At 43.0% G+C, this 25965-nt stretch overlaps 1 protein-coding gene and 1 long non-coding RNA gene across 2 annotated transcripts; both read right to left on the reverse strand.

The window, feature by feature from the left end:
• Window positions 1-848: 848 nt before the first annotated feature.
• Window positions 849-2445, reverse strand: LOC115542509 (uncharacterized). The gene is made up of 2 exons (XM_030354789.1): window positions 1191-2445; window positions 849-1000 (listed from the first exon to the last, which is right to left on the reverse strand). The coding sequence occupies exons 1-2, from the start codon at window positions 1930-1932 to the stop codon at window positions 921-923; spliced, it is 822 nt and encodes a 273-aa protein (XP_030210649.1). The 5' UTR covers window positions 1933-2445; the 3' UTR covers window positions 849-920.
• Window positions 2446-2576: 131 nt separating this feature from the next.
• LOC115542512 (uncharacterized) lies at window positions 2577-3473 on the reverse strand. The gene is made up of 3 exons (XR_003976560.1): window positions 3430-3473; window positions 2987-3125; window positions 2577-2793 (listed from the first exon to the last, which is right to left on the reverse strand). It is a non-coding gene; the product is annotated as an uncharacterized LOC115542512 (long non-coding RNA).
• Between the last annotated feature and the right edge of the window lie 22492 nt (window positions 3474-25965).

Genomic DNA, 25965 nt, shown 5'->3' on the forward strand with positions numbered 1-25965 from the left:
CTTTACGTCCTACGTCACTCGCTATGGGTGTGCATGTGTGCGCATAGCCGTCACTCGCGATGGGTGTGCATGTGAGAAAGGTTTTCGCTTGATGATAGCGTCTATGGGTTGGTAATAACGGTTCTGATGATTTTTCTGATGGAAAAGTGGTCTTTTATTTCCATAATCTTTGTTCAGTGAACGCATAAATCCGTTTGTTAGTTAGCAGTTAAAAAAAATGCGATCTTTTTGTGTGCGCATAGCCGTCACTCGCGATGGGTGTGCATGTGAGAAAGGTTTTCGCTTTTAGCGTCTATGGGTAGGTAATAACGGTTCTGATGATAGCGTCTATGGGTTGGTAATAACGGTTCTGATGATTTTTCTGATGGAAAAGTGGTCTTTTATTTCCATAATCTTTGTTCAGTGAACGCATAAATCCGTTTGTTAGTTAGCAGTTAAAAAAAATGCGATCTCTTTGTTTACAGTTACCAACGACCAACGTTTAAAGACTGCTGATTGGGGGTTCGATTCCCAAGTGATGCAAGGTTTTTTCTTTCATTTTGGACTGCACACACATCGCGAGTGATGGATAATCGCACAATGTACACACATCACTGTCTTTCCAATTTCTAGTTTTTGCAACACAATATTTCTTACAATAACACAAAGTCCAAAGTTTTGATGACTCCAGTAGGAAACTTAAGATACCTAGAGAAATGCGTGAGTGCTCACAAATCATCAACAAGTCAGCAGTGTGGTACAGGGTGATCATTTCTGATATACAGTACAAAAGCTGAAACTATTAGCCAGGAGTGGGAAAGATGCAGACGCAGACGTGGGAAGCAATAAGACACACCAACACACAGTTGCCTGTTGCAAAATGGTTTAATATAAATATTTAGGGTTAGCTAGGGATTTTTTTGCCGAGCTCCATGGCATCCTCAGGATTTTGGGTGCAGGACAGCAGAAGAGCTGTGGCCCAGTGTCTCCTCGCAATGTTCGATAAGGGGCGACAAGGGAGCTGTACAAATAAAACATGTAAAAGAGGACAGTAAATTATAATGAGCAGAAGGAACCCTGGAGTGGAAGGCAAGTATTAAGCATGCAGGGGGCAGGTATGGTGGAGAACAGAGTCATTGCCGTTTTGACATGTTTGCATTTTAACAAATATTATAAGCAATTATTACAAGCAAAAACATAACATACTGTACCTTGGGTCCATTTTCGTTTTCTGGACAGTTTTGATTTGTGCTTTCGAACTGGCAGTGCCCTAAGATCATGTTTTTTCAACATAACAATGTCATCCAGTTTATTAAGAATCAGTCCATTCTCTCTCTTGCACAGTTGTTCAATTGTTTGTGTCATATTGTCCAGAGCTACAGTCATTTTTTGTAAAGTCTCCAAATCATCACACAAATACGAGTCATCCGTTAACTTCTTCAGTTTTTCTCTCATTGCAACCTGTGCCGATTTGATCCTTAATCTGTCTACCATGATTTCTCCTCTGCATCCTCCATCCAGCATCCTCTCCCCTCCTCCATCCAGGATCCTCTCTCCTCCTCCTCCTCCTCCATCCAGCATCCTCTCCCCTCCTCCATCCAGGATCCTCTCTCCTCCTCCTCCATCCAGCATCCTCTCCCCTCCTCCATCTAGCATCCTCTCTCCTCCTCCTCCATCTGGCATCCTCTCCCCTCCTCCATCCAGGATCTCCTCTCCACACAAGTCATTTAGCACATACTGCTTCAAGGCTCTCTTCACGAAAGCTATATTAGTTATCCCTTGTCCGACCATCACCTGAATTTGATTTTTTAGTTTTGGATGGATCGGTCTTGAAAAACAGGATCCTGCTCCAATTGTATGATTGTGAACTTCCAATAGAGGAATTTTTAGATGAATGAATGTAGAGGTTGGTGGGTTTTCTGAGTTTTGAAGTGCTATCTTAGGATTTCTCATAGCGTCTTCTTTATGGGATTTTGTGGCATCCCCTCTCACACTGAATGAGTCATATCTAAAAAGCAAAACAAACAAGCAAGCAAAAATTAATCTACCCCATGGTCTGATTGACAATATTGATCAATCAGATCACTTTCACTATTGATCGATTCACACTGGATTTCTCCTGCAAAGGAGACAGAGCGGTTGAAAAAAGCTTACCTCAGCACATGCCAAATGAAAAGTTTAGCTGGGCAGTCCAACTTCTTCCCATTTTGGACATGAAAACGTTTTTTTGTGTATACATGCTCTGCTGAACGTTTCTCCTAGACAAGATAAATAATGAGATTTTCAATACAATGTCGGTTTTCAAGTTGTACAAGTGCAAGACAAGTCAGGTGTAGATTTTGCATAGGCCTGCACCTATTAGACATCCATTAAAACTGAAGACATTGCAGCAAAAAATTATTAAATCCACAAAATGTTATGTAATTCTGTTTTTCATGTAATTTCAACAGTTGACCTGTGCCTGTCTGGACCCTCGAATCAGAGAAACTTTGGTCGGTGGACCCTGTAGACTTATAATTGAACACCGCTGATCTAAAGTAACAGGGGTGTGTGAGTGTGTGTTACTTTAGATCAGGGGTGTTCAATTATAAGTCTACAGGACCCACAGACCAAAGTTTCTCTGATTTGAGGGTCCAGACAGGAGGGTTTGTTTACTATACTGTTTACCAATGTACCTTTTCTTTTTTCTGTTGAGCTTTGCCATGCTGACAAGCAAGGACCATTCTTTTCTTCACACATAGAGGGGTGTCTTCATTGAAATCCTCCACCTGCCATAGATGCCTCTCTTTGGTGCCATCTTTTATGTGTTCAGACCTACAGTAGGATAATATGAAAGGGGCTTTTATAATTACCCAAACTTCATTAGGCTACATTATTATTTATTAGAATGAATATTTGCTTATTTGTTCTTCTCAATGTTAATGGAATTTAAAAAAACATAAACACAACACAAACCATCCATCAAATGCCTTTTCCTTCATACATCACACTCTGGTCTTACACCTACCATTTGACAAACGATGTCAGTGTGGCCCTTGAGTGGACCTCCAGCAGACTCTCCAATTCTTTTTGAGTCTGGACAAATCCAGAAATGTATCCATTGCTTGTATTTATTATTTTAAAATACGACGGTACCCAGGGTGGATCTATAAGATGTTCGAGAAAAAGAGTAAAGATTAATGTTAATCTAATGATCTGGACAATTTCACCATTGACAGTGTTGACTTTTTGAATTCAGTTTCCCCTTTACCCGCCAAAAGTGTTTGCTTTATAGTCTAATGTTAGCTTAGTTCGTGTTGTTTCGTCATGTTAATCGCTAGTAATAGTAAGTCATTTGTAGAAATATAATGTTAGCTTAGTTCGTGTTGTTTCGTCATGTTAATCGCTAGTAATAGTAAGTCATTTGTAGAAATATAGCCTATCATCACAGACTGTAGGAATGTCACACACCCCCCATCGCGTTCGACACAACCGTTCGTGCACAGATCCCTGAGACTAACGGCTACGCGCACACATGCACTCCCAGCCAGAGCTATAGAGAGAGAGAGTTGCGACACTTCCATTGGACTCCGTTGTAGCGCCTACTTCCGGGGTATGGAGCCTCGAATAGTTCCAAACAACCATTTTACGGCGTAGGAGACCGTTCATTTCCATTGCTGGCCGCCGAGTAACTTCTGAGGTAAATTGATTAAATAGCTACCTCTTTTGAATTGTCAACTGTCTATATTGTATCAGAGGCCCTTTATGATGCATATACTGATCTTTATTTGTAAATGCACAGCGTAATTATATATATATTCATCTTGGTAGACGACCGATTGCTTGCTAGTTTGTTAGCTCAACTTCACCATCTGTGAAGGTATCTCCAGGGGTAAATTGATTAATAGCTACCTCTTTTGAATTGTCAACTGTCTATATTGTATCAGGACCCTTTATGATGCATATATTGATATTTATTTGTATATGCACAGCGTAATTATATATATTTTTATCTTGGTAGATGGCCTGCTAGTTTGTTAGCTCGACTGCACCATGTGATGGTATCTACACCAACAATTACAAAGTTCAGTACTAGTGAATCTAACTTTTATTTAGTTATTTATGTTGGATTACTAGGATAATTTAGGTTGATTTAAGGACGGGTTTTATGATGCGATAGCTAGTAGAAATAACAGTGTTTGTTTAATTATATCCTGGAAAGGGTGATGTTCAGCACATGAAGCCCTACAGATGCCGCCGATTCAACAATGCTGATTATGATGGGCGGTGAATTTAACCTATATGGCTTTTTCGTTTTAACTTCTTGTTGACTGAATTGTTTCTCTTTCTTAGTGCCAAATTGATTCTCTTTCTTAGTGCCAAATTGATTCTTTTTTGTTTTGCAATAGCCCTCTCTGCTCTCCTTCTCATTAATTTTTCCTTTTCTAGTTGCCTTATTAGGTCCTCCACAGTCGCCCCATCAGTCCCTGGCAGTCTGGTCCCTGGAGCAGCTGGCCCTGGCAAAAGTTATTCCTTCACTGTTGACCCCTGACTGACCCTCGGCACACAAATCCCTGGATCACCTGCCACTGGATCACCTGCCACTGGATCACCTGCCCCTGAATCACCTTCCCCTGGCAATGTGGCGTCTTGATTGCTCTCTGTGTCTCCTGTGATGTCCTTTTCAACGCTCTTGAAATCCACCTAAATTTCTCCCTCAATCTCTGTAACAATTACAAGGTAATGTTGATGCTATATGTAGTTTGCCTTTGCATTTGCAACTACTGTCATCTCCAATGTAAGAAAATGAATTAAAGCAAAACATTTCTGTAATGTGAATTAAATCATCTGCCACAATCAGAAACCAATACAATTTATAAATGGATCTACCGGCAATTGTTAATTGGGTAGAAATGTGTCGATTATCTACATTGTGTGCAAATCCTCAGAGAATCCCTGCCTTCTGGTTGTTTTTTAAACTGAATGTGCAAACATGAATTATGTAATCTCATCAGGAGTGTAGTCTATCCTAGAATTACATGAAATGGGGAATATTGTAAGCTGCATGGATCATACCGAAGTTTAATTTGGCGCAATATGGGTGGTCCGTTGCACTTGGTTCCGGAGGCACCCTCACAGAAGGGGGTTTCCTCCTCTTCGGTTTAGGGCGATGGATGAAAACTGTTGGGCCTGCATCGGGCCTCAACTTCAACATCCTATCTACTTTTGTGGCTTTGAATTGGTCATTTCCAAAGTGTACCTGTAGGTAGGCTTTAATATCAGTTTCCGTTGCACTTCAAATATCATTGGAAAGTCATAATTCTCTACACTACAATTATTATGCCCTTTGAAATGCTAGCAAGTGATCTGAACATTACGTTACATCGTTTTTGACGGTTGCTGACTGTCAATACGTTTTGACGGCTGACCATTGCCATCCATTTCTCCCTGCGCTCTTGGTCCTTGGGGAAGCCGTGATAACCCTTCTCGGACCGATTGGAGCATCCAAATGCTGCACAGCCAACCATGGTATGACCATTGATCTATAAAATGTTAGTTGTAACCAATGAACCATGACACCATTGAAGATCACAGAGCGGGTAACAACTGTTCCTCAACCACTTATGCCCTGACTTTTGAGAATAGGTTAGAGGTCAGAGTTCATGACCAAACGAGGATCCTCCCTCCTAAACCCATTTTGAATTTCCTAGGGCTATTCTAAGTATTGTAATGGCATAAAGTATAGTATATTTGCAACGTTATATGTTAATGGTTTGCCCTAAGTATATAGTGTTCCCTGCTGTGTCCATTGTTGAATCTGTTCACACAATCGCAATCACTTGTTCTTGTCACACTAATTGTTTAATAAAAAAAAATACAATTTCATTCATCCAAGCGTAATGAGTTGTTTAATATATTTGATGCTTTGTGTGGCTTATATCTTTAAATGATCATGGTAGAACATCTTGAATACTTTGATTTCAACACAGATGTAAGGTACAAGTTAAGGTTAGGCCAGTATGCTAACACGAACGTGAAGCTTTCCCTCCAAAACTTAAAAACGTATCTAAGTAATAGTACTTGTAGATAGCTTTCAGTTGCCCCCCTACCGCTCTAAATGTAAAACTGACATTTACAAATATGCAATAATGCAATAACAGTCAGACAAATACTTGCATGTGATTTTTTCATTCATATTTACCATTTAATATTGAAATCTCTGCTGTCGTCCCATAGAATAACATTGAAAGCGCGGCGTGTTTGGAACTATTGAGGCTTACATGAACCACGTGACCACCCTGTCGGCGAGATCATAGCGTGTCGCAACTCTCTCTATAGCTCTGAAGCACGCTAGCCAACAAGAGGACCCGCCCACCGGCGGAAACCAGATATTGAGTGGTAAACTCGTTTTGGTAAGAAGAACCAAAAAACGAATAAACAAACTTAAGTTTTGAATTTCGTTTTTTTGGACAAAACGAAAAAACGAAAAAACGGCTGGTTTTTGGTTTCTGCTTGTGTCAATTATTCCCAGAAAACAGAGTAATAAAACGTACCTTGCTCTGAGCGTGCTGATCATTTGTATTTCCGTTTTCGTTATGCTAGAGTAGCCAGTTAGGGTATGTTTTAGGACCATACGTATTTAGTTATTAGACAGGTAGCTCCATTTTATTTTAAGGAGTTCTCTTTTGGTTATATTTGTTTCTTTGCTTTGACAGCACCTAGCGGCCCATTTCTGATGATTGTTAAATTCTATTCCTTTGTTGGGTTAGGCCTAAAAAAAAAAAAAGTTTGGTTCCTGTTGGTTGTCAGTTGAGGTCATGGGTAGGTAGGGAATTTATTTTATTTTTTTATTTTATTTTTTCCAGCGGCAGCGAATGATAGGTAGGTTGTTTTCATTTAAAAACGAGAAAATTCGCTCATCCTTGTACAGAATGAAGAGGTGCTGTACCAAAACGTAATTATAGAGGTGCTGTACCAAAACGTAATTACATAAAAAATATATATATATTTTTTTTTTTATAAAACTCATAAAATAATTTGGGTCGCACATAAATTGACAGGGTCGGTCGGAAACCGGAACCAAACAAAAAAATTTTTTAGGCCTTATAATAAACACTATAATTACAACCCCAATCCACCGGGTTGTGTGTGTGTTACTTCCCTTTTCCCCCTGAACGAGTAGGGGTCGTAACATATGGGCTGAATGTCCGGCTTATTCCTCATATAATCAATGATCAGCTCTTTGGTCTTTGAGGTGTTGAGGATGAGGTTGTTCTCTGCACACCATGTAGACAGTCTTTGGACCTCCTCCCTATATGTAGTCTCATCCCCACCTGAGATGAGCCCCACCACTGTTGTATCATCCGCAAACTTATTGATGGTATTGCTGGGGTGGCTGGGGATGCAGTCATTGGTGTAGAGCAGGCCTATTCAACTAGCGGCCCGTGGGCCAAATGCGGCCCCTCTTACATTTTTTCTGGCCCGCAAGAGGTTGCATGCAAATAATAAATAAAATAAAGGAGAAACATAGTTGCATGCAAATCAGGTTTCTGTGTGTAGCCGGTGATACTAGCCAGTATCAGTATCCCACAATCAGGAACTGGCATCACTTATTCTGACAATGTTTGGCTCAACCGATACGTGTGAGTCTAGCTTTTCTCATATGAATGCCATCAGAACAAGGGCACGTTGGACCAAACTAGGCAAACAAGTCAGTGCATCTTTCTCACTGACTCACTGGCTCAAAATGTCTCATATGATTCAAACAACATTGTTGAATTCTAAATACGTGTCCAAAATATGTGAGAACAAAATCTTTTATATTGATACGATTAAAAGTCAAGAAGGAAGGAATGCGTCTGACAAGTTTATTCCATGTAGTAGTATATATTAAGTTAACACTAATTTAAGTACGATTTATTTGTAGCGATTTATTCACGTAGTTTTACTCCGTATGGCCCATGAACCCCCAGTGGTTTTCCTTTTCGGCCCACTTGTTAAGGAGGTTGAATAGCCCTGGTGTAGAGAGTGTAGAGTAGGGGGCTCAGCACGCAGCCCTGTGGGGAGCCGGTGCTGATGCTAAGTGCAGAGAAAAGATGGGCACCTACTCTAACTCTCTGGGAGCGCTCTGTCAGAAAGTCTTTAATCCAATAACAGATGGGTTGTGAAAGACCCAAGTCCATTAGTTTGGTGAGAAGTCTGTTTGGTATGATGGTATTGAAAGCAGAGCTGAAGTCTATGAAGAGCAGCCTGGCGTAGCTCCCCTCATGTTCCACGTGTTGCAGCGTGGTGTGGAGCGCGGTGGCTATGGCGTCCTCTGTAGACCTGTTTGCTCTGTATGCGAACTGTTGGGGGTCAGAAGTGGTTGGCAGGCTTGTTGTGATCTGGCTCCGGACTAGTTTCTCGAAACACTTCATGATGACTGGCGTAAGGGCCACCGGCCGGTAGTCGTTGAGGCTGCTGACAGTAGTCTTTTTTGGTAGAGGAATGATTGTGGAGGACTTCAGGCAGGGTGGGATCTTGCACTGGGAAAGAAACTGGTTGAACATATCAGTGAAGACATCAGCCAGTTGGTCAGCGCAGTCTCTCAGCACTCTCCCCGTCACACCATCCGGTCCAGCAGCTTTCCTAGGATTCACTGCCCGTAGTGTGCGCCTCACCTCATGTGCCTGCACTGTGAAGACGTCGTTGCTTGGGGCTGGTGGATGTGATGGAGCCACCGCCAGTGTCTCAGCCTCGAAGCGGGCAAAGAAGCAGTTTAGTTCCTCAGATAGCGAGGCATCACCGTTGGTAACTGTGAGGTTGCTGGACTTGTAGTTTGTGATGTGTTGGACCCCCTGCCACAACTGCCATGAGTTGTTGCTGCTGAAGTGGTCCTCAATCTTCCTCTTACATGCTGTCTTAAGGTAAGGCCACACTGGACGGGCGTTGGCGTTGAAAATCTGCATTTTTGCATAGGGGACCATTGGTGTAGTCGCGTAGACGCTTCACACGCGTTAAAGCGGCGCGTTAGTGGCATTAGACATGGCATATGCACGTAATGACGCGTAAACGCACCAAAGCGCCCAACGCACCAACACGCAAAGTTAAAAAAAATTAACTTTTGACGCGCCTACGCGTGACGCTTAGCCGCGATAGCCAACCAGCGTGGAGCTTGACCCGACATCACTGGCAGAGAGTAACGAGTGACGCTTGCACAGAAGCATATGGCGGACATCTTTCTTTATTCTGGGTGGAAATAGAAACATAGTTACGCCATTAAAAGCGTTTATGTAAACATTTTTAGCGAGAAATGTGCATTTTACTTTCATAATGTTCGCTCGGTGAATGTGAAGGATGTTTGGTTTGATAGGTATGACGACGAGGGAATGCTCCATTCACTTGCACGGACAGCGTCTTTGGTTGCTAAGCAACCTCAACGTCTTTGGCGGACTATTTCTCTGCTGATCAACACTACGAATGCTGGAAACACACCAGACACACCATGGGAAGTTAGTTAACCCAATTACTGTTATTTATATCCGAGATTATTTAATCTAACCCGATCTAAGATCTATCATGCACCCAAACACGGCGGCGTTTGGGTTTCCTACCTCAGACTCCTAAATCCAGCGCAGCCACAGGCGCGTTGAACCATTTTTGCGACACACAATGATCAAGCACCAAGTTAGGCGCGTTATGCGCGTTTTTTAACCCGAATAACGCGTGCAGTGTGGCCGTAGCATTAGCCTCCCTGATGCCTCTCTTCAGGCAGGTTCTGACAGCGCTGTACTGTACCTCATCTCCAGACCTGAAGGCGGTGTCTCTCTCCTTCAGCAGGGTCTGGACGTCTTTTGTCATCCAGGGTTTTTGGTTTTGATACACCCGGATGCGCCTGTCCGTGTCAACACAATGCTTGATGTAGCAGAGTACGGTGAAGGTGTACTCTTCCAAGTCCTGATTTTTTTAAATGTCCCAGTTGGTATTTCCAAAACAGTCCTGCAGCTGCTGTGCGGCATCATCAGGCCAGGTTTTAACAGTCCGTGTTACTGGGGGGGCTTTTTTCCTAATTGTGGTGTATGCTGGTATCAGAAGCAGGGACATGTGATCAGATGTTCCCAGGTGAGGTAGCTGTTTAGTCTTGTAACCATGCTTGATATTTGAGTAGGCTTTGTCCAGAGTGTTTCCTCCCCTGGTAGCACAGTTTATGTGCTGATGGAATTTGGGAAGCACTACTTTCAGATCAGCATGATTAAAGACGCCTGCTATGAGATGCACTGCCTCTGGATGAGTGTTTTGCTGAAGGCTAATGGCGTTGTACAGCTGACTGAGGGCGGAATTAGCATTTGCATTCGGTGCTATGTAAACAACCATAACCATGACATATTAAACTCCCGTGGAAGATACTTGGGCCTGCATTTGATGGTCAAATACTCCAAGTCAGGGGAGCAATTGCTATCGATGGTAGTAACGTTGGTGCACCAATCGTTGGTGGACCAATCGTCACATAAATGCATAAACCCCCTCCTCTGTTCTTACCGGAGTCGCTATTTCTGTCGTAGCGGTGGGCTGCACAACCTTATTATTATTAAGGGTAGCCGTGTCCGGTATGGATGAGTGAAGCCAGGTCTCCGTTATCAGCAGAATGCAACAGTCCTTGATTTTTTTGTTTGCTGCAAACTGTAGTTTTAGTTCATCCATTTTATTTGCGATTGATCTGGCATTAGAGAGGAAGATGCAGGGAAGCGGCAGTGTGTGTAGTCGTCGTTTTAGCCGCTGTAGCCAATGTCTCTCCTGCTAACGTACTCCGTACAACTCTCCTGATGCGTTTTGACTGCCAGCATATTGGTGAAAACTTACCATCTTCTCCCATAAGCATGATAAAATGTCCACCCTGTGTTCCCCCATCTGCAAGGTTCCCCATTGAGGAATCGCTGAAAACGACTAGTTTGAGGGAACAGTTTTCTCCCAATTACTGAAACCTCAAGATCACCTCTACTGATTTTAGTTTTCTGATGAGTTTGTTTGCACAGTGCAGGGTCTGGACAGTAGCATGCTTTGTGTTTGTGTTGCCAAAATGGATATGTCACACATTATGTCGGGTCTGCTCTGTCTTGCTACCGAAACTATCGGGCCAATCGTGGCTTTAAACATGTCAAACTCGATTGCTCTGGTGGGATCCACAGGAATAAGGTGAAGACTTTTTATGCATGTACTTTGTTGCACTTGTATCTCATCCTTCAGGGAATTAACCTGCATTCCAATGTAGCTGAAGCTGTGGTGTTCTTCACGTCCAACTTGAAAAGCATCCTTCAATTGGGGGATGACAGCTGTGGAGAACGCATGTGAACCAACCCAGATAAAGTCAACCAGATGAGCTGCAAGGACCCCCATTACATTACAGGAATGATCCAGCCAGTAGAATACTGCTGGATCAACTTTTGACACAGTAGCTCCCAACTGCTGCATAGTGTCTTTCACCATATTGTACCAGTACAAAGAAGCATCTGTAAGGCCATAAACACACTTTTTCAACTTCCATACAGTTCCTTTGCTCTGTGCTTCTTGGGTTGGGCGAATGTATACATTTCGGGTCAACTCTTTACCATGTAAAAAAGGCTGCTTTAATGTCCATGGAGTTTAGCTGCCATTTATTTTATTTTAAATATGTTTATTGAAGTTTTCAGTTTTTAAAACAGACAGTGCATACAAACACATAACATACAGAACAAAGCACATCAAAATTAGCAGCCGCAGTCCATGGTCAAAACATAAATATTAAGTAAAAGGATCAGAAGTTTTGTCAAGTGAATGTCAGAGTACAATAAAAAAGAAAAATACACATATCCATACATATGCATAGTAAAGCACTATAGAGCAGCCTACCCATTAAAGAATCTTAGTACAGGGTCCCAAATCTTATCAAACACATCTCCTCTATCATCGTTATAGTATCTCAGTCGCTCCAAATGCAGTGTGTTAGACATTTCTCCTAACCACAGGTCGTATGTAGGCATAGAGTCCAACTTCCACACACGTAATATCAATTTCTTGGCAAGCACCATCCCAAATTCAATAGCCTTCTTCTCGTATTTATTAATAAAAGACAAGGGACTTGTAGCTCCCAGAATTGCCACAAGTGGGTCAGGTTCCAAACGTTTCCCAAAAGCCTCAGAGAAGCATTGAAAAATACTTTTCCAATATGAATGGAGTTTGCTACATAACCAAAATGAGTGTGCTAAATTACCTATCATGGACTTACATTGATTACAGACAGGTGAGACATTAGGGTAAAATTCATTTAGCTTCTCCAGGGAATAATAAAGTCTGTGGACTGTTTTAAACTGTATAAGATTGTGTCTAACATTAACTGAACATCTGTGCACATTTCGCAAACATTCATTGCAGATATCATCACTCAGTTCCAAATTTAACTCATCTGCCCATGCCTGCTTACGCTCCTCGGTACCCAGCACAGCTCCCTTATGAAGAGTTTTGTAAAAGAAGGAAACCGCCCCTCGAGTAGCCGGGTCAAATGTATTCATTGTCTCAAGAGTTTCGTGCTTATTCAGGCTCTGATAGTTTGTTACATTTTTACGAATAAAGTCTCTAATTTGTAAATATCTGAAAAAGCTTGAGGTAGAAATATTATAAGCAGTTTTTAGCTGTCTAAATGTGGCAAAACTTCCTTCAATATACAAATCATTTATGTTAACAATACCCTTTTGTTTCCAGTCAAAGAAAGCTGCATCGTTAATGCCTGGTATAAAAGAGTGATTATTACAAATGGGAGTGTCAGTATACATTTTTGGAGCCTTAATATAAGATTTTATCTGCTCCCATATGCGTATAGTGCCATGAATTACAAGGCTGTTACTATAGCATGACTTCTTGACTGTGGTGGGGCTATTAAGCAGTGCCAGCAAGGAAGACTTTTTGCAAAGCAGCTGTTCTATGCGTAGCCACGCTGGGCATGAATCTGAAATAGAGGGGGGGCCCCTTCTCCACCAAGCAAGCATAGACAGATGAGTAGCCCAATAGTACATTTTAAAATTTGGTAAAGCAAAGCCACCAACATTCTTTGCTTTACATAAATGTTTTTTAGAAATTCTAACGGCTTTGTAGTTCCAGATAAATGATACAATAATGGAATCTAGTTGCTTAAAGTAAGACTGAGCAATAAAGCAAGGAATGGATTGAAAAAGATGGAGGAAACGAGGCAGTACTTAATAGCATTAATCTTCCCTACGAGAGAAATAGGAAGAGTCTTCCAGAAATTAATTCCCTGCTTAAGCTGTTCAATTTTGCTGTTCCAGTTCTTTCGTAAGAGGTCCTCCGATTTTTTCGTACCAATAACACCAAGATATGAAAAATGCTCATAAGCCTTTTTAAAGGGAGTGGACAATAAATACGTCATATTAACCTCCTTGGACACTGGCATTAACTCACTTTTGTCCCAGTTAACAGAGAATCCAGAGAGTTTGCCGAAACTGCTAATTAGAGTCAAGAGGGCAGGTATTGATGTTTCAGGACGAGATATAAACAAAAGAATGTCATCTGCATACAACGAGAGATGATGCTCTTGCTCATGTATCTCAACGGGGGATATTAATTGACTTTGTCTGACACTGGCAGCAAGCGGCTCAATAATTATTGAAAATAAACAAGGGGAGAGAGGGCACCCCTGACGGGTCCCACGATTGATTGCAAAAGGGCATGAAATGTTTTGATTGGTGATAACAGAGGCAGTTGGGTGTGAATAAATGATCTCAATCCACTTTATAAAGGAGGGTCCAAAATCAAAATTTTCAAGTGTGATCAACATATAAGGCCACTCCACCTGATCAAACGCACGTTGTGCGTCCAGAGAGATTACTACAGCCTCCTCTCTGTGCTCCGTGTACAACACATGAAATAAACGACGCAAGTTAAAATACATAGGTCTACCTGGCATGAAACCTGATTGGTCAGGATGAATAATGGAACATATGTGCTCCTTTAATCTGTTAGCTAAGACTTTACCCAGGATTTTGGTTTCTATAGGCAACAGTGAAATGGGGCGGTATGATGAGACCAAGTTAGGGTCACGGCCTGGCTTGGGTATAAGTGAAATGTTGGCTTTATATAAGGTGGGAGGTAACCTTGAGTTCAACATTGAGTGATTAAGCATACGTAATAAGAGTGGCGATAATTTAGAGCTACATTTTTTGAAAAATTGTATACTGAAGCCATCTGGCCCAGCTGCCTTATTGTTGGGAACGGAGGAGATCACTTCCATTATTTATTTTGAATTAATTTCATTATCTATTGAAAGAGATGATTCTGCTGATAGTTTAGGTAGGTCCAGATTTTCAAAAAATGTTTCCATCTCGTCAGGATCAGGTTCACCTTGTGACTGATAGACACGTTCATAAAAAACAGCAAATATTTATTAATTTTTTCAGGGTCTGTCCAGAGAGTGCCATCATCTGACTTAATAGAGTGTATGGCTCTGGAAGCCTGAGTTTGCCTTAATTGACGGGATAGCAACCTATGGGGCTTGTCGCCAAATTCAAAATATTTTTGTCTAATTTGGACCAGTAAACGTGACACATTCTTTGACAGTAGAGTATTGTATTCATATCATAATGCAGTGATCTTCTTGAGTAACTCAGGTTTGTTACCTTCTCTATATAACACTTCCATATCAGCCAGTTGATTATCAATTTCATTTAACCTTTCTTTAGATTTTCTTTTTTCTGCTGCCTCATAGGATATAATGTGGCCCCTAATAACAGCCTTCATGGCCTCCCAAAGTGTGGAATCATCAACTTCACCAGTGTCATTCATTTGTACATATTGATCTATTTGGTTTGAGAGATAAGAGCAAAATTCTTTATCTTTCAGCGTTGCATTATTTAGGCGCCAGCTAAATTCTCCCCTCTTGTAATTCAATTTAAGTTTTACAGAAACAGGGGCATGATCCGATATAAGAATATAATGATACTTGCAGTCAACTATTTGTGTTAAATGTTTAGAATCCAGAATGAAATAATCAATCCTAGAATAAGACTTGTGAACTGCTGAAAAGAAAGAAAAGTATTTTGCTGTGGGGTTGAGGAGCCTCCAAATATCCACTAGATTATATGACTGCATTAAATTATTAAGAGTAACACTGCTCTTAGATGAACTGGTTTGGGAGTGTTGTCTGTCTAAGACAGGATCCAAAACACAATTTAAAACTCCACCCAAAATTATATTTGAGTTTGACATATCCGGTATAGTGTTGAAGAGATTCTGAAAGAAAATGGGGTCATCGAAATTTGGCCCATACACGTTAATTAGGGTAAATGGTACAGAGTTAAGTTCCCCTTTAACTATTAAATATCTGCCCCTGTGATCAGAAATAGTTTGCTTGTGGATAAAAGCTATTGTTTTCTTAATAAGGATCGCTACCCCTCTTGCTTTTGTAGAAAAATTAGATTGAAATACATGAGATGCCCATGAAGGACGCAATATTTTTGCTGCCGTTGTTTTTATATGCGTTTCTTGAAGGAAGGAAATATCAGCCTTGAGTGTGCGTAGATGTGCATAAACCTTTCTTCTCTTAAGAGGGCTATTGATCCCCCGTACATTCCAACAATGTAATTCCACCTTCACTGTGTTTACAAGATGTAGGTCTATCTGACATAATATGCTACATAAGGGAATTTGTTACATGACCATGGCAAAAAGGAATATACAGTAAACTGAAAAAAGAAGATGTGCAGACAGAAAAAGAACATCGAACAGAACACATGAACATAGTAAAGGGGAAAGACAACCCCATGGAAAACGCTTCCATGCCCCAGACTTAAAGTTAAAGCTAAACTCAGGGGGCCAATAAAGGCCCAAGATAGCAAACAACTACTCACCTCTCTCCAAGCAAGGGAGAGACTCCACCTCAACCGTGGATAATAATTGCAAATAAAACATTTGTCCTCTCAATTCTCAGTGCGAGTTTGGTCTTTTTTTTTTTTTTTTTTCTTACTTTCAATTTTGCTGATAATACAGATAAATTAGTCAACTTGCCGGCTTGACCCAACATCCATGTTACAGTCCCGTGCCTCCCGACTCAGGAATTTTTCGGCTTCGTCCGGGGTGTTGAACGTGCCAGTATGGCCATCCACTGTGACCATAAAGTTTGCTGGGTGCCTGAAACCGCACCTGATTTTCCTGTCAGGTTGATCGAGATCACTCCCTCCAGGCTGTACTGATGCATGAGGGGGTTCAGTGTTATCCTCAATATCAAGGTGTTCATCATTTGTAGGTTACACTTCCTGTTATTCATTGTCACTGTCATAGTTATGATAATTGAGTACAACTGCTGGTGTCATTGTAAGTTTTTCATTTTCAATTATATCTCCCCTTTTATTTTCTTACACCTCTGGGTGATCCACTTTTCTCAGCCTAGACTGGTGCACTCGAATGTAGGTTCCCCCATGTCTAACAAAAATCACCACACCATCTTGGCCGATGACTACACCTGGACCTTTCAACTCGTTACAGTCTACTCTCTTATAGTATACTCTGTCCCCTGTTTCGTATCTGTCATCATTGGGCCGGAGTTGTTTGCGAAGGGCTCTTCGGATCCTCTCAGAGCATGTAAACGCTCTCGTTGATGCATGTAATGTTGTGATGTGTTGGGCTACCCAAGTATTCAAACTTGTTTCCAGAGCTGGAGGCTTATCGATAAGGATTGAAGGCAGATTTGGGTTCTGCCCAAACACTAGCTGGTAGGGGCTGTAAGTCCCAATCCAGGTCCATCTTCCAGTCACATTGGTTGTCTTTCTTCACTTTCAGCAAAATGTCTGTCAGGGTTTGATTATGCCTTTCTAGTAGGCCGTTGTTCCATGGGCTGTATGCTGCAGTGGTTTTCACTTCAATGTTAAACTTTTCAGCCATGTCCCTCATTTCTTCGTTGTTGAATTCACCTCCATTATCACTGAATAACCTGCGTGGGGGACCATGGATACTTATCCAGCAGTGAATAAAGTGCTTCACTGTCTCCCCGGGTTTTTTCGTGGTGATAATACTCCCCGCCAGGGTTCACGCTAGACTTTTTCTTGGGCGGACAAATGTCCGACACTATTCCAGAATATCGGACATTCGGAATATCTTCCGGACGTTATTCACTAATAATTAAATAATCACCAGAAGTCCACATTTAAACGCAAACGACACAAACTGAGTTGCTTCAAAAAATGCCATTTATTAAATTAGCCTAGCCATTCTCGGCAAAAAATAATCAATTCAATAATTGCAATTCTTGCAGGCTACTTTCGGCGCAACTTCATGGCATGGTTGCTCCGCTGCTCGCGAAAAATTTAAGTCTTTCAACCCCGGCCCAAGGCTCGATATGCGCATCAGCCTCGTCACCTTTTCCTCAGTTAGGCGGTTTCTGATAGATGTTTTAATCCTGTTTTGGAGAGAAAAGCCTCGTTCCGCAGGAACACTGGACATGGGGATTGTACTGGCGATTTTGGCCAGCCTTTTTGCCCAATCGGGAAAGATTTGTGCGTTCACACCAAGCGCGACGGGGCAACAAGATCCCATACAAAGTGAACGTAGAGGCGCGGATCGGGGGAATTTTTCGCGAGAGAAAACCGGTGACAAGTTTTGATTCGTCGCGCCACACTTTCGCCGTGCACAGGCGAGCGCGTTCACGAGGATTTGTGCCGCGACAAATTCGCTGGAGTTGAAATATTTCAACTTCAATTTCGCATGATGACAGCCAATCAGTGTTCAATAGCGTGGCCATTGAGTGACATGTGTATGCATTTGCGGGTGCACTGCGCGCGTTCATGAATGCACGTCTGTGTTTGCCTCCCTGCTGAGCTCGGCCAGGAACCGTTACTGGTTTTCATATTCTACTGATTAATTCATACATAAATGTGAACTTCTTTCTTTTTTTTCTTGGACATGTGGGCCGTTTACATTTTATTATACCGGCCATGCGTGCGTGCAATCGGCCAATGTCCGGCTATAGCCGGCTAACGTGAACACTGCTCCCCGCGATGAAGCGTGTGAAGTGATCAATAGCATGGAGATACCACACTCCCGGTTCAAGCTCATTGTGTCTATTCAGTTAGATCGCTGGTGTTCGTCATCGGAAGTGGAGTCGTATGACGGGTTACGCAGTCTCTTTTTGGTGGAGCAATTCAAGAATTGGCTCCCTGAGGAGATGGCGATGTATGTAACAGAACACCAGGTGACTACACTTTCTGAAGCAGCAGTTTTAGCGGATAACTATGCGTTGGTCCACAAAACAAGGTTTTTTGGTGGACAACCAGTCAGTAAGGAACGTGCACAGTGGAGCCACCAAGCTCCCCGTAAAACCACGTCTAATGCGCCCTCTGCTTCTGGTGATTCAGGATTTCGTGCTGAGCGCACTCAAAATAAAATAGATCATAACGTAATGTGCCACTTCTGCCTAGGCGTAGGGCATACGAAATGGCAATGTGAGGCGTTGAAAAAGAAAAAGGAGAATGAACAAAAATATAAGGCTAAATTTGGTACCGCTACTCAGACTAAAGGCGCAGCACAAGGATCTGCTTTGGCCATATCTCTCCCTAGTCAACCGATTAACGTGAACGAGCCTGAATTCGAAGTGAGTTTTTCCCCCTTTATTTCAGATGGCTCTGTTTCACTAGGCGCTGATGGAGTTGAGTTGAGTGCGCTGATTAAGGAATTTCCGGGTCTTTTTTCCAACACACCCACTCAGACTGATCTTATTAGTCACGATATTGACGTTGGGGAGGCCATCCCAATTCGGCAACGCTTCTATAGAGTCTCTGGGGAGAGACAGCAAATCTTAGAAGGTGAAGTGAATTATTTATTGAAAAATTATTTGGCAAAAAGGTCCTATTCTAGCTGGACAAGTCCTTGTTTGCTAGTTAAAAAGGCCAATGGAACACATCGGTTCTGCACCGACTATAGGAAATTGAATGTTTCACTAGGCGCTGATGGAGAGAAAGTGCCGATTAAGATACTCAGAGATACTGGTTCGGTCGAATCATTTATCTTGCAATCAGTGTTGCCGTTCTCGCCTGCTTCCGACACTGGCCAGTCTGTTTTAGTGCGTGGAATTAACCTAAATGTTTTGTCTGTGCCCCTGCATAGGGTGTATATAGACTCCGACTTGGTCCAAGGTGAGGTGGCTGTTGGCGTACGTCCGGCGCTCCCGTTGCAGGGCACCGCCATGATTCTTGGTAACGGGCTGGCCAAGTCCAGAGTATGGGCCAACGTACCGCCTAGCGTTGATAAGTCTAACCTAGGATCTCTCTTTGAGGGGTGTGAGACCCCCTGTGTGCACCCAGTGGCTGCTGTGACACGCTCTGCCTCGCGGGCTGCTGCCAAAACAGGTGATGGCGACAGTTCTGCGCTGCCACCGTTGCCTGGTTTGCCTGATTCGATCCCGAGAGAACAGCTGATCGATGTGCAACGATCTGACACTTCGTTACAGTCTCTATACGCTAGAGTGAAGGACAGCGATACCGTACATGGTTATGTGGTTAGAGAGGATGTCCTAATGCGCAGATGTCCAGCACGCAGCGGACTGCCAGGAGTATATGACTGGCAGTTGGTAGTGCCATCTTCACTGCGCAAAATAGTGTTGGAAACGGCCCATGATGATGCGGGTCATATGGGAGTTAAAAAGACGTATGACCGAATCCTGCGCTACTGTTAGTGGCCTCGAGTTAAACGAGACATCGCTTCACACGTGAAGACCTGTCATGTGTGTCAATTAACTGGAAAGCCGAACCAGGCGATTAAGCCTAAGGCCGATAACTCCTACACCTAAACCTTTTGATCATCTTGTGATTGACTGTGTCGGACCGCTGCCTCGCTCGAAATCGGGTTGTATTTATCTGCTGACAATGATGTGTCAAACAACCCGTTACCCCGCAGCATATGCTCTGCGTTCAATCAAGGTCAAGCCAGTCGTTAAGGCGCTGTCCCAATTCATTTCCATATTCGGATTGCCTACAGTGATACAGTCGGATCGTGGTACAAATTTCACATCCAAAACGTTCTCTCAAATATTGCGCTTGTTAAAGATCCGACACAATAAGTCATCGGCTCGGCATCCCCCAGAGTCAAGGTGTCTTAGAACGTTTCCATCAGACTTACAAATCGATGCTGAGAGCCTATTGTGTACAATTAGACAGCGATTGGGAAGATGCTCTTCCCTGGCTGCTGCTGGCGGTTAGGGAGGTGACTCAGGCAAGTACCGGGTTTAGCCCGAACAAACTTGTGTTTGGCCACACAGTGCGGGGGCCAGTAGCATCACTGATGGATAGTGCAAGCAATGAGCCGCCGCAGACTTTGACCGATTACGTTAATGGATTCCGGCGACGATTATATGCTGTTGGGGGATTGGCAATGTTGAAACTGCAAAAAGCGCAAGTGAAAATGAAGCAAGTGTATGACAGGAAAGCTAGGTGTCGCTCTTTCAAACCTGGAGACCAGGTGATGGTCATTCTACCTGTCATACACTCTCCATTTCAGGCTAAATTTGCAGGGCCATACAAGGTGATTCGCCAAGAGAAAAATGACAATTACGTAGTGGCCACGCCAGTTAAGAAAAGACGTACACAGCTGTGTCACGCAAATCTGCTTAAGCCCTACTTTAACCGAGACGGGGAGGAAGAGGAGTTGCCGTCGGTGCGGCCTGATTTGAGCACTGTTCCCAGTCCGGTGGTGGTAGCACCGGATGAGGACGGCGCTACCTGCATTCAGACTTGTATCGCAACTTCCATCCCCTCCATGCCAGCGGTGGCAACGCTGGAGGAGGTGGACGCCTGTGAGCCTGACGATGCAGCTTTGTTGGGAAAACTCAACAATACTGAATCTTTGGCTAATTTACCGTTGCTATTGGGCCATCTGACTCCAGATCAAACATCTGAGTTGAGTGCGCTGATTAAGGAATTTCCGGGTCTTTTTTCCGACACACCCACTCAGACTGATCTTATTAGTCACGATATTGACGTTGGGGAGGCCATCCCAATTCGGCAACGCTTCTATAGAGTCTCTGGGGAGAGACAGCAAATCTTAGAAGGTGAAGTGAATTATTTATTGAAAAATTATTTGGCAAAAAGGTCCTATTCTAGCTGGACAAGTCCTTGTTTGCTAGTTAAAAAGGCCAATGGAACACATCGGTTCTGCACCGACTATAGGAAATTGAATAATGTCACGAAACCCGATTCATTTCCCCTCCCTAGAATGGAGGACTGCGTGGACCAAGTGGGGTCAGCTAAATTCGTTACCAAATTGGACTTATTAAAAGGATATTGGCAAGTTCCGTTGACCGAGCGAGCACGGGAGCTATCCGCCTTCGTTACTTCTAGTGGGTTGTATGAGTACAAGGTCATGCCGTTCGGGCTACGTAACGCTGCCGCCACCTTTCAAAGACTGATGAATCAGGTAGTGGCAAATCTGGACGGTTGTGCAGTCTATGTGGACTCACATTTGGAACGACTTCATCACTTATTTACTCGACTTGCACACGCCAACCTCACCATCAACCTGGCGAAGTGTGAGTTTGCCAGGGCGACGGTGACCTACCTGGGAAAAGTGGTTGGTCAGGACTTTGTGCGCCCAGTGCGCGCAAAGGTCCTGGCCATAGATGGTTACCCACCACCTACCACTAAGCGAGAGTTAATGAGATTTCTCGGAATGATCGGATACTATCGAAGTTTTTGCGAGAACTTTTCCTCAGTCGTCGTGCCTTTGACAACTTTGTTAAAAAAGAACAAGCCATTTGTTTGGACGTCCACTTGTCAAGCGGCGTTTGAGCGAGCCAAAGATCTTCTCTCATCTGCGCCCCTTCTGTTGGCTCCAAAAATTAATAAGCCATTCAGGTTGCACGTAGATGCGAGCAATGTGGGAGCTGGAGCCGTTTTGCTCCAAGATGATGAGGACTCCGTTGAACGTCCCATATGCTATTTCTCGAGAAAATTAAATTCGTATCAGCTGCATTACTCAACCATAGAAAAAGAAGCATTGGCGTTAATTTGGGCCTTGCAAAATTTTGAGGTTTACATTGGGGGTAGCCCAACACCCATCGTCATCTATAGTGATCACAACCCGTTAACTTTCCTTCACTCACTTCAAAACCCGAACCAGAGATTGATGCGCTGGAGTATTTTCCTCCAGCCATACAATCTGCACATTAGGCATATCAGGGGCAAAGAGAACGTGATCGCGGACGCGCTGTCACGCGCTCCTGCCATCTAGTGTGTCTAACATGCAATTGTGGTAATTTCTATGCAGTCTATCGTTTTGTCTTATCCTTAGTTATTCCAGGCGCCGGAATACGGGGGTCAGTACGAGACCAGGAGCTGTTGGTCAGGTTGTATATTGTAGTGTTGAGTAACTTTATGTGTGGGTTACGACTGTTTGACCTAGAATATTTGTATTGCTAAAAATGGTTGATTGATGAACCAGATTGATGAGTTTTATTTAAGAGCAGTAGGTAGTGGAATTGCTGTATTGACCGAATCGGAAATCCGGTGGATTTTTTTTATGGGGGGAGATGTGACGGCCGCAAGGCCTTGCCTATGATTGTCCTGTCTCCCAATTAGGACTGGTATGCCTGTCTCCCAATTAGGACTGATGAAGAGGGGCGGAGTCGCCTTGATGGTGGCCTATATGTTGCGCCCTGTTCCAGCAGTCCAGCCCCTTCCTTTTAGGCATCTCTACCTGCTTGCCACGCTGCGACGTTTTGATCTCATTTTTGTTATGTTGTTAAATAAACCGTGATCATTGTGAAACTAGAACCACGCCTCTGTCCTCCATCATTGTCTGGTTACCCTAGGCCATGACACTCGTGCAAGTCCAGAGCAATAGTTTCATTGTAAGTTGATGCCATGGGCAAACCCACCACTGGCTTGCGTTTTGGTTTGCTGTTCCTGATGCATGTTTCACAGTTCTTTACAATGTCTTTGAGTATGGTGTTGCTTTCCTCATCATTATTACCTGCACAGGCCAGTAGTTCTTGTAGTCTTTAAACTGAAGCATGTCCAAATTGTCTATGCAGTTTCACCAGGACTGTCTTTTTTTCCAGGTTGTTTGTTTGAACAGGTTGTTCAAACATTGTTGCTTTTTCATGCGCAATGTCCAAAACTGCACTTGCTCTTTTCAACAAAGTCTTGCTTAAAAGTATGGGTATATCTGCAGGGACAACTTCTGTTTCGATTTTGCATTTAGTCTGTCCTATCTTGGCTGGAATAATCACTTTCCTCGTGGAGTGGACCACTTTCCCATCACCAAATCTAAAAGGTCTTGCACTCTGTTTTGTCACTAAATTTTTGTAACTCACTCTGTGGCAGTTCACTGATGTAATCATCAAGCCATTTTTCTCAAAACACAGTTCTTGTACAGGCTGTGTTAATCACAGCTGATCCCAAAGCCTCCACCATGAAGATTTCTGCGTCAGATAAAACGTTTGAAAACAAAGTAATGTTGTATTCATCAACATCATTTTTTTGTAAGTTTGACATATTCCTTTCTGTTTGGACAATCCTTTGCCCAGTGATAAGTGCTCTGTCATACTGCACATCTTGTTCTCCTCCCATGTTTGTCGAGTGGGTTTGTGCCCTGAAACACCGTTTGTAACGGTTGCAAGTTTGACCTATTCTCCCGTCTGCCTGTGTATCTCGTGTAGTAGGCAGCATCTTCACTCATTCACAACGCACTGCTGCCATCTTGTGGTGGTGTAACGTTATTGCCCCAAAAAATGTTTAAGGCTGATTTCATGTCAACAAAATTGACGCTCGGGCAAGCTGTAAGCGCCAACTGCTTATCTTTCACATTAAGTCCCGCCGTATGTAGTAGCTTGAAGGCTAACACTGCATCCGTAAGTTCCATTTTAAACTTACAGAGCTTGTTGTAGCGATGTTCAAATTCGATGATGTAATCCACCATTGAAGAACCGCTTCCCCTAGCCAGTGTTGTGCCTGAACGCGTTCATTGAACGATAGTTCATGAACTCGTTCATATTTTCGGCGAACGTGAACTGAACGTACTGTATTACTGCATGATGAACGTTTAGGGATGGGAATCGAGAGCCGGTTCTTGTTCAGAACTGGTGCCAAGTCAACCGATTCCTTGGAATCATTAGCAAGCCTGCTTAACGATTCCGCTTATCGGTTCCGGTCGCGGCAAATGCGTCGTGACGTCACACACACGCTGCTTTGTTTTGGTTCAGAAGTTCTGAATCAGAACGCAGCAAACACGGCGCCGCCGAGGAAGAATCGCATTGTGCGTTCACACCAAACGCGACGGGGCGACAAGATCCCATGCAAAGTGAACGTAGAGACGTGTATCGTGCAAATTTTTCGCGAGAGAAAACCGGCGACAAGTTTTTGTCGTAATGACAGCCAATCAGCGTTCAACAGTGTGACAACTGAGTGACATGTGTAACGTAACAGCCAATCAGCGTTCAACCGTCAAACTCAGTGCAGCGCTGTCCGGGGTGAACTGCGGCATGGAGGAGAAAGTGATTGTTGCAGTTTGCGACTCACGGAGCTCTATATATAATAGTATATAATATAATATAATTGTATATATAATATCAGATACAATTTATACATATACAATCAGAGGCGCAACTGCCTACTTTCTGGGGGGTATGCAGACACATAGCAGGCGCCCCCCCCCCCCCTTTGATCTGGGCACAAATTTGACCTAAAACACCCTCTGATATCGAATCAAAAAATTCATTTTGAGTGCACCAGGACAGATATCCGGTGTTTTTTTAGAGGCAGCTTTTCGAAGATGCTCTGCCAGTGTAACATCATACCGTGCTAGAAGAGATCAAGGATACCCAGAAAATTTCCATTTCTAGGATGTCCTAACTGTGCATTTTGTCCCCCTCGGTGGCAGGTTTCTTTCTGCAAGGAAGAGTATGCAGTCGATCACTCTAGTCAACAGGCTCTCTGCAATTCACTATTTTACCTAGGCATAAGCGGGATGCCAATTCTTTCCACATCAGATAAGCATTTATGTGGTAACCACTTGTTTCATGGTGCTTCAGTATCTTTGAAAGACACTGCCAGTTATTATACCCCACCACAAGGCGCGTGTCAGCAACTCTAGCTTCACCAAAAAGCTTACAAGCAAAACAATAGACTCTGTTAGAACTGTTGGAGTACAGTAACCAATAGGGGTGGGAAAAATAATCGATTCTTTGATGCATCGCAATACTGTGTAGAACGATTCAGTCTCGATTCAGATACGATAATAATCTTTATTTATTTTTTTGCATTATTGATTTATTAACTTTTGGATTATTAACGGAGTTATAAAGTATCAACTTTATAACTCCGTTTTTACTGGTTATATTGACATAAAACAAAGACTTGCATAGAGATTGAAGTAAAACAAAGTAACCACAAACAAGTTCCTATCTTTTCCTTCCCCACACGGCGCCCACTGGAGCGCCGTGTGGGGAGGAGGGGGGGAGGGAGGCGAAGGAGCGGGGGGCGCCGTATCAGTAACGTCCCTCTGTTATTGATCATCGCGATATTCCATCGCTTTGGCGCCCCCTCTGGTGCGGCGCCCCAATGCGCCGCATATAGTGCATACCCACTTTTTGCGCCACTGTATACAATATATATATACAATATCTGGCGCCTCCGGATGGCCGTAGCGCGGGGAGCTCTCATAGGGATTGGGCTTCTCGGGGTTTGTTTACCGGCGTTGCTATGGTTTCCGGTCTTGTGTGTTCCAACGGTTTATTAGGTAGGCCCATCTAATAAATCTCTGTCTAATCAATGCTTAATTTTGTTTACGTCAGTTGAATTTTGTTACAAGTTGAATGCAAATGAGCACTGTTCGCATTCCAAAAGGCACAAGCTCTTACTTGACTGTTTTTAGTCTGTGTTTTTAGTTTTATGGCACATAATGATGGCATTTGGGCTTAAAAAGCCAAACATATATTTTTTTGTCTAGACCAATTGATTTGATAATGTACAATTTCCTAATACTAGACACACTTCTGATCAG

The sequence above is a fragment of the Gadus morhua genome, chromosome 4 (genome assembly GCF_902167405.1).
Source record: "Gadus morhua chromosome 4, gadMor3.0, whole genome shotgun sequence".
Classification (NCBI taxonomy): Eukaryota; Metazoa; Chordata; class Actinopteri; order Gadiformes; family Gadidae; genus Gadus; species Gadus morhua.